Source organism: Boleophthalmus pectinirostris, unplaced genomic scaffold (assembly GCF_026225935.1).
Source record: "Boleophthalmus pectinirostris isolate CB_2022bp ecotype Guang Dong unplaced genomic scaffold, ASM2622593v1 HiC_scaffold_6, whole genome shotgun sequence".
Classification (NCBI taxonomy): Eukaryota; Metazoa; Chordata; class Actinopteri; order Gobiiformes; family Gobiidae; genus Boleophthalmus; species Boleophthalmus pectinirostris.
In genome coordinates, this window is record NW_026571447.1 from 42451569 (window position 1) to 42461568 (window position 10000).

At 54.3% G+C, this 10000-nt stretch overlaps 1 protein-coding gene across 1 annotated transcript in view; it reads left to right on the forward strand.

Moving 5' to 3' along the window:
- pik3r4 (phosphoinositide-3-kinase, regulatory subunit 4) overlaps positions 1 to 10000 on the forward strand; it is a 63645-nt gene that overhangs the window by 17210 nt on the left and 36435 nt on the right. Inside the window, exons 7-12 of the mRNA XM_055163622.1 lie at positions 55 to 432; positions 3743 to 3796; positions 4227 to 4358; positions 4745 to 4966; positions 8738 to 8911; positions 9763 to 9908. Of these exons, the coding sequence (XP_055019597.1) occupies positions 55 to 432; positions 3743 to 3796; positions 4227 to 4358; positions 4745 to 4966; positions 8738 to 8911; positions 9763 to 9908 (1106 nt within the window). The remainder of the gene's footprint in view (positions 1 to 54; positions 433 to 3742; positions 3797 to 4226; positions 4359 to 4744; positions 4967 to 8737; positions 8912 to 9762; positions 9909 to 10000) is intronic.

Here is a 10000-nt window from a genome sequence, read left to right on the forward strand (position 1 = left end):
TCAGTGCTGGTTCTGTTCCTGTATTGAGGCGTTCTGTGGTCTCCTTTCCCGCAGGCCCCGCCCCGTCCCCTGGCCCCGCCCCCTCCTCGTCCTCTGCCCCGACCCCGGAGCCTTCCCTCTCCCCAGACGCCTCGGTGAGCTCTCGGGAGGAGCAGGGGCTGACGGTGCTGGTGTCGGTGCTCACCTCGTGCCTCCAGACGCTTCACTCGTGCGACAGTAAACTGGCGGCTCTGGACCTGGTTCTGCGGCTGGCGCCTCGTCTGGGCGTGGACTTCCTCCTGGACCGCATCACGCCGTACCTGCTGCACCTGTGCGCCGACGCCGTGCCGCGTGTGCGCGCCCAGGCCCTGCGCACACTCACCCGCGTCCTGGGCATGGTCAAGGAGGCTCCGAGGAACGACACCAACATCTACCCCGAGTACATCCTGCCCGGTAAGTGTGTCACCGCCCGACATGGTCAATATTCACTTTAACCTCATTAATATTCACTTTAACCTCACTAATATTCACTTTAACCTCACTAATATTCACTTTAACCTCACTAATATTCACTTTAACCTCACTAATATTCACTTTAACCTCACTAATATTCACTTTTGCGTCATGAATCTTCCCAAACACACAGAGGCTGATCTACAAACAGTTGTTCATTTGTTCGTGTGTTTTGATCCGTTCATTTGTTGTTTGTGTGTTTTGAACAAATCCTAATCTAATATTTTTAACTTGTATGTTGTTTTTTACAAATAGATATAAATAATAAATTTGTCAATATATATTTTTATAAACTGAAATTCTGTTTGTAAAATGTGATTCATATTTGTGGATCAACAATTACACAGAGACACTAGTCAAACGCACAGACGCACAAACACACACAGAGACAGCAGGGGGCAGTGTTGGTGCAGACGTTCAGTTACACAGACTGAGGTTTATAACTGGTGTAAACATTTCAAACACGTCACAATTAATAATAAACAAGGAATTGGCCTTGTCGAAAATTCATTCATGTTCCAGACTCTTCTCATTATCTCACACACACAACACACACACACACACATAAACACAGACACACACACACACAGAGACACACACACACACACACAGACACACATACAGACACACACACACACCGGTGGAACATGCCTGAAGTGTCTGTGAGGTCAGTTCCTTGTTGATTATTAATTTACTTGGACTGAGACAAACTTTATTGATCAACAGGAAATGATCTGGACCCAGAGTCACACGTCACAAAATAAAATAAGAACAAAGATAAAAAATATAAATGTGATGATTAAATGAAATAAGTAACGAGAAAGAGCAAGAGACACGTGTGAAATAAAACATGATTATATAAATGTAAATGTTAAGTCACAATAAAATAGAAATATAAGTCATAAAAGTAATGTGAGCTGTAAACAAGAGCTGATAATGAACACGTTTATATGAGTACACCGCCTCAACACCACCTCAACACCACCTCAACACCACCCCAACACCTCCTCAACACCACCTCAACACCACCCCAACACCTCCTCAACACCGCCTCAACACCTCAACACCACCTCAACACCACCCTCAACACCTCAACACCAACACCCCTCAACACCTCCTCAACACCACCTCAACACCACCTCAACACCACCTCAACACCACCCCAACACCTCCTCAACACCGCCTCAACACCGCCTCAACACCGCCTCAACACCGCCTCAACACCACACCTCAACACACCGCCTCAACACCACCTCAACACCTCCTCAACACCACCTCAACACCAAACACCGCCTCAACACCGCCTCAACACCACCTCAACACCGCCTCAACACCGCCTCAACACCACCTCAACACCGCCTCAACACCACCAACCGCCTCAACACCACTCAACACCACCCAACACACCTCAACACTCAACCTCACACCACCTCAACACCACCTCAACACCTCAACACCACCTCAACACCGCCTCAACACCGCCTCAACACCGCCTCAACACCGCCTCAACACCACCTCAACACCACCTCAACACCGCCTCAACACCGCCTCAACACCACCTCAACACCACCTCAACACCACCTCAACACTGCACCAACACCGCCTCAACACCGCCTCAACACCGCCTCAACACCGCCTCAACACCACCTCAACACCGCCCCAACACCGCCTCAACACCACCTCAACACCACCTCAACACCGCCTCAACACTGCACCAACACTGCAACACACACACCCTCAACACCCTCAACACCGCACCGCCTCAACACCACCTCAACACTGCCTCAACACTGCACCAACACTGCACCAACACTGCACCAACACTGCCTCAACACCACCCCAACACCGCCTCAACACCACCTCAACACCGCCTCAACACCGCCTCAACACTGCACCTCAACACTGCACCAACACCGCCTCAACACCGCACCAACACCGCCTCAACACCGCCTCAACACACCTCAACACGCCTCAACACCACCTCAACACTCACCTCAACACCACCCAACACCACCTCAACACCGCCAACACCGCCTCAACACTGCACCAACACCACTCAACACCACCTCAACACCGCCCCAACACCGCCTCAACACTGCACCAACACACCACCTCAACACCACCTCAAACACCGCCCAACACAACACCACACTCAACACCGCCTCAACACTGCACCAACACCACCTCAACACCACCTCAACACCGCCCCAACACCGCCCCAACACCGCCTCAACACTGCACCAACACTGCACCAACACCGCCTAAACACCGCCTCAACACCGCCTCAACACCGCCTCAACACCACCCCAACACCTCCTCAACACCACCCCAACACCACCTCAACACACCTCCTCAACAACCACCAACACCACCTCAACACCGCCTCAACACCGCCTCAACACCGCCTCAACACCACCTCAACACTGCACCAACACCACCTCAACACCACCTCAACACTGCACCAACACCTCAACACCACCTCAAACACGCCCCAACACCGCCTCAACACACCGCCTCAACACTGCACCAACACCGCCTCAACACCACCTCAACACCGCCTCAACACCACCTCAACACTGCACCAACACCACCTCAACACCACCCCAACACCGCCTCAACACAACACGCACACGCCTCAACACTGCACCAAACACTGCACCAACACTGCACCAACACCACCAACACCACCTCAACACCGCCTCAACACCGCAACACTGCAACACTGCACCAACACTGCACCAACTCAACACCACCTCAACACCGCCTGCACCACACTGCACCAACACCGCACCAACACTGCACCAACACTGCACCAACACTGCCTCAACACCACCTCAACACCGCCTCAACACTGCACCAACACTGCACCAACACTGCACCAACACTGCACCAACACTGCACCAACACCGCCTCAACACCGCCCCGACACCGCCCTGTGTGTGTTTGTGCGTCTGTGTGTGTGAATTTGTCTAAAAATACTACAAATCTGTGAATTTGTGTCACTGTTGATCCACAAATGTGAATCACATTTTACAGAATTTTTTTTTGCAAATAAAAAAATCCACATCGATTTGTAAAGACTAAAATATAAGTTACAAAAAAATGATGTTTGTAGATCCGCCTGTGTGTGGGAATATTCATGTGACAAAAGTGGGAGAAGGATCAGGGGAAAGTTACACACTGCTGCTTTAATAATAAATGAAATAAAAAAATTAAAATATTCTTTTATTAAACTAAACTTTTTTAACAGGAATCGCTCAACTGGCTCAAGATGAAGCCACCATCGTACGACTCGCATACGCAGGTGAGACCGAGACCGGGTTTAGTCCTGGTTCAGTCCTGGTTCAGTCCGGGTCTGGTCATGGTGTAGTTCTGGTTTGGTCCTGGTTTAGTCCTGGTTCAGTCCCTGTTTAGTCCTGGTTTAGTCCTGGTTCAGTCCTGGTCTGGTCCTGGTCTGGTCCTGGTCTAGTCCTGGTTCAGTTCTGGTCTTGTCCTGGTCCTGTCCTGGTTTAGTCCTGGTCCTGGTTCAGTCCTGGTCCTGTCCTGGTCTAGTCCTGGTCTAGTTCTGGTCCTGTCCTGGTCTAGTCCTGGTCTAGTTCTGGTTCAGTCCTGGTCTGGTCCTGGTCTAGTCCCGGTCTAGTTCTGGTTCAGTCCTGGTCCTGTCCTGGTCTGGTCCTGGTCCGGTCCTGGTCCGGTCCTGGTCTAGTCCCGGTCTAGTTCTGGTTTTTCCTCAGAGAACATCGCTCAGTTGGCGGAGAGCGCTCTCAGGTTCCTGGAGTTGGTTCAGGAGACTCACGTCAACACAGAACAGGAAGTGAATGAAGAAACAGAAGAAACACTGCAGCACAACGACACCTACGACTCAGGTACTACAAGTACTACAAATACTACTACTACAACTACTACTACTACTAAACACTACAGCACAACGACACCTACGACTCAGGTACTACAAGTACTACAAATACTACTACTACAACTACTACTACTACTAAACACTGCAGCACAACGATACCTACGACTCAGGTACTACAAGTACTACAAATACTACTACTACTACTACTACTACTACTACTACTACTACTACTACTACTAAACACTACAGCACAACGACACCTACGACTCAGGTACTACAAGTACTACAAATACTACTACTACTACTACTACTACTACTACTACTACTACTACTACTACTACTACTGCTACTACTACTACTACTACTAAACACTCCAGCACTCGGTTGTGTTTTCAGAGCTCCAGGCGCTCCACGAGATGGTGCAGCAGAAGGTGGTGACGCTCCTGTCGGACCCGGAGAACATGGTGAAGCACAGTCTGATGGAGGCGGGAATCACCCGACTCTGCGTTTTCTTCGGCCGCCAAAAGGCCAACGACGTCCTGCTCAGTCACATGATCACCTTCCTCAACGACAAGAGCGACTGGCACCTGCGCGGCGCCTTCTTCGACTCTATCGTGGGTAAGAGCGGGCGGAGCGGGCGGGACTAACGGGCGGAGCGGGTGGGTGGAGTGGGACGGGCGGGACGGGCGGAGCGGGCGGGAGTGATGGGCGTCTCTCTGTTTGTCGTAGGCGTGGCGGCGTACGTGGGCTGTGACTCTGTGTGTTTGTCGTAGGCGTGGCGGCGTACGTGGACTGTGACTCTCTGTGTGTTTGTCGTAGGCGTGGCGGCGTACGTGGGCTGTGACTCTGTGTGTTTGTCGTAGGCGTGGCGGCGTACGTGGGCTGTGACTCTGTGTGTTTGTCGTAGGCGTGGCGGCGTACGTGGACTGTGACTCTCTGTGTGTTTGTCGTAGGCGTGGCGGCGTACGTGGGCTGTGACTCTCTGTGTGTTTGTCGTAGGCGTGGCGGCGTACGTGGGCTGTGACTCTGTGTGTTTGTCGTAGGCGTGGCGGCGTACGTGGGCTGTGACTCTCTGTGTGTTTGTCGTAGGCGTGGCGGCGTACGTGGGCTGTGACTCTGTGTGTTTGTCGTAGGCGTGGCGGCGTACGTGGGCTGTGACTCTCTGTGTGTTTGTCGTAGGCGTGGCGGCGTACGTGGGCTGTGACTCTGTGTGTTTGTCGTAGGCGTGGCGGCGTACGTGGGCTGTGACTCTGTGTGTTTGTTGTAGGCGTGGCGGCGTACGTGGGCTGTGACTCTCTGTGTGTTTGTCGTAGGCGTGGCGGCGTACGTGGGCTGTGACTCTCTGTGTGTTTGTCGTAGGCGTGGCGGCGTACGTGGGCTGTGACTCTCTGTGTGTTTGTCGTAGGCGTGGCGGCGTACGTGGGCTGTGACTCTGTGTGTTTGTCGTAGGCGTGGGCGGCGTACGTGGGTTGTGACTCTGTGTGTTTGTCGTGGGCGTGGCGGCGTACGTGGGCTGTGACTCTGTGTGTGTTTGTCGTAGGCGTGGCGGCGTACGTGGGCTGTGACTCTGTGTGTTTGTCGTAGGCGTGGCGGCGTACGTGGGCTGTGACTCTGTGTGTTTGTCGTAGGCGTGGCGGCGTACGTGGGCTGTGACTCTCTGTGTGTTTGTCGTAGGCGTGGCGGCGTACGTACGTGGGCTGTGACTCTGTGTGTTTGTCGTAGGCGTGGCGGCGTACGTGGGCTGTGACTCTCTGTGTGTTTGTCGTGGGGCGTGGCGGCGTACGTGGGCTGTGACTCTGTGTGTTTGTCGTAGGCGTGTGGCGGCGTACGTGGGCTGTGACTCTGTGTGTTTGTCGTAGGCGTGGCGGCGTACGTGGGCTGTGACTCTCTGTGTGTTTGTCGTAGGCGTGGCGGCGTACGTGGGCTGTGACTCTCTGTGTGTTTGTCGTAGGCGTGGCGGGTACGTGGGCTGTGGATCTGTGTGTTTTGTCGTAGGCGTGGCGGCGTACGTGGGCTGTGACTCTCTGTGTGTTTGTCGTAGGCGTGGCGGCGTACGTGGGCTGTGACTCTGTGTGTTTGTTGTAGGCGTGGCGGCGTACGTGGCTGTGACTCTCTGTGTGTTTGTCGTAGGCGTGGCGGCGTACGTGGGCTGTGACTCTGTGTGTTTGTCGTAGGCGTGGCGGCGTACGTGGGCTGTGACTCTGTGTGTTTGTCGTAGGCGTGGCGGCGTACGTGGGCTGTGACTCTCTGTGTGTTTGTCGTAGGCGTGGCGGCGTACGTGGGCTGTGACTCTGTGTGTTTGTCGTAGGCGTGGCGGCGTACGTGGGCTGTGACTCTCTGTGTGTTTGTCGTAGGCGTGGCGGCGTACGTGGGCTGTGACTCTCTGTGTGTTTGTCGTAGGCGTGGCGGCGTACGTGGGCTGTGACTCTCTGTGTGTTTGTCGTAGGCGTGGCGGCGTACGTGGGCTGTGACTCTCTGTGTGTTTGTCGTAGGCGTGGCGGCGTACGTGGGCTGTGACTCTCTGTGTGTGTTTGTGTAGGCGTGGCGGCGTACGTGGCTGTGACTCTGTGTGTCGTAGGCGTGGCGGCGTACGTGGGCTGTGACTCTGTGTGTTTGTCGTAGGCGTGGCGGCGTACGTGGACTGTGACTCTCTGTGTGTTTGTCGTAGGCGTGGCGGCGTACGTGGGCTGTGACTCTCTGTGTGTTTGTCGTAGGCGTGGCGGCGTACGTGGACTGTGACTCTCTGTGTGTTTGTCGTAGGCGTGGCGGCGTACGTGGGCTGTGACTCTCTGTGTGTTTGTCGTAGGCGTGGCGGCGTACGTGGGCTGTGACTCTCTGTGTGTTTGTCGTAGGCGTGGCGGCGTACGTGGGCTGTGACTCTCTGTGTGTTTGTCGTAGGCGTGGCGGCGTACGTGGGCTGTGACTCTCTGTGTGTTTGTCGTAGGCGTGGCGGCGTACGTGGGCTGTGACTCTCTGTGTGTTTGTCGTGGCGTGGCGGCGTACGTGGGCTGTGACTCTCTGTGTGTTTGTCGTAGGCGTGGCGGCGTACGTGGGCTGTGACTCTCTGTGTGTTTGTCGTAGGCGTGGCGGCGTACGTGGGCTGTGACTCTGTGTGTTTGTTTGTCGTAGGCGTGGCGGCGTACGTGGGCTGTGACTCTGTGTGTTTGTCGTAGGCGTGGCGGCGTACGTGGGCTGTGACTCTCTCTGTGTGTTTGTCGTAGGCGTGGCGGCGTACGTGGGCTGTGACTCTGTGTGTTTGTCGTAGGCGTGGCGGCGTACGTGGGCTGTGACTCTGTGTGTTTTGTCGTAGGCGTGGCGGCGTACGTGGGCTGTGACTCTCTGTGTGTTTGTCGTAGGCGTGGCGGCGTACGTGGACTGTGACTCTCTGTGTGTTTGTCGTAGGCGTGGGCGGCGTACGTGGACTGTGACTCTCTGTGTGTTTGTCGTAGGCGTGGCGGCGTACGTGGGTTGTGACTCTCTGTGTGTTTGTCGTAGGCGTGGGCGGCGTGTGACTGTGACTCTCTGTGTGTTGTCGTAGGCGTGGCGGCGTACGTGGGCTGTGACTCTGTGTGTTTGTCGTAGGCGTGGCGGCGTACGTGGGCTGTGACTGTGTGTTTGTCGTAGGCGTGTGCGGCGTGTGTGACTCTCTGTGTTTTGTCGTAGGCGTGGCGGCGTACGTGGGCTGTGACTCTCTGTGTGTTTGTCGTAGGCGTGGCGGCGTACGTGGGCTGTGACTCTGTGTGTTTGTCGTAGGCGTGGCGGCGTACGTGGACTGTGACTCTCTGTGTGTTTGTCGTGGGCGTGGCGGCGTACGTGGGCTGTGACTCTGTGTGTTTGTCGTAGGCGTGGCGGCGTACGTGGGCTGTGACTCTCTGTGTGTTTGTCGTGGGCGTGGCGGCGTACGTGGGCTGTGACTCTGTGTGTTTGTCGTAGGCGTGGCGGCGTACGTGGGCTGTGACTCTCTGTGTGTTTGTCGTAGGCGTGGCGGCGTACGTGGGCTGTGACTCTCTGTGTGTGTTTGTCGTAGGCGTGGCGGCGTACGCGTACGTGGCTGTGACTCTCTGTGTGTTTGTCGTAGGCGTGGGCGCGTACGTGGGCTGTGACTCTGTGTTGTTTGTCGTAGGCGTGGCGGCGTACGTGGCTGTGACTCTCTGTGTGTTTGTCGTAGGCGTGGCGGCGTACGTGGGCTGTGACTCTGTGTGTTTGTCGTAGGCGTGGCGGCGTACGTGGCTGTGACTCTGTGTGGTTTGTCGTAGGCGTGGCGGCGTACGTGGGCTGTGACTCTGTGTGTTGTCGTAGGCGTGGCGGCGTACGTGGGCTGTGACTCTCTGTGTGTTTGTCGTAGGCGTGGCGGCGTACGTGGGCTGTGACTCTGTGTGTTTGTCGTAGGCGTGGCGGCGTACGTGGGCTGGCAGAGCTCGTCGATCCTGAAGCCGCTCCTGCAGCAGGGCCTCAGCGACACCGAGGAGTTTGTGATTTACAAAACTCTGAACGCTCTGACGTGTATGTGCGACCTGGGCCTCCTCCAGAGACAACACATCAACGAGTTTGTGTCCGACATCGGTATGAACGCACAACACACACACAAACACACACATGCACACAACACACACACACAACACACACATGCACAACACACACACACACACAAACACACACATGCACAACACACACACAAACACACACATGCACACAACACACACACAAACACACACATGCACACAACACACACACAAACACACACATGCACACAACACACACACACACACACACACAACACACACACACACAATGCACACACACACACACACACACATGCACACAACACACACACACACACAAACACACACATGCACACAACACACACACAAACACACACATGCACACAACACACACACAAACACACACATGCACACAACACACAACACACACACAAACACACACATGCACACAACACACACACAAACACACACATGCACACAACACACAACACACACACAAACACACACATGCACACAACACACACACAAACACACACATGCACACAACACACACACACACACACACAACACACACACATGCACACACACAACACACACACAAACACACACATGCACACAACACACACACAAACACACACACACACACACACAACACACACATGCACACACACACACACACACAGAACAAATGTTTGGGTTCAGGTTGTGTTTTGACTTGAAGTTTGCAGCAGGAGCATCAGAGACACAAACCGTCTCAGAGCTTCACATGGACCAACTTTTACAAACTTGAATGTACAAGAGAAACACATATCTGCTCCTCAGACGCACAACCCTTTGTCGTCTCACATTTGTGCTTCTGTTATGGTTGTGTGTTGTGTGTTGCTTTGTGTTAAACGTGTGCGTCGTCCTCAGCTCCGTTCCTGTGCCATCCAAACCTGTGGATTCGTTACGGCGCCGTGGGCTTCATCACCGTCGTGGCCAAACACCTGAACGTGGCCGACGTTTACTGCAAACTCCTGCCCCACCTGAGCCCCTTCCTCAGCCAGCCCATCATCCAGGTGTGTACAGGTCTGTGTGTACAGGTCTGTGTGTACAGGTCTGTGTGTGCGCCCATCATCCAGGTGTGTACAGGTCTGTGTGTACAGGTCTG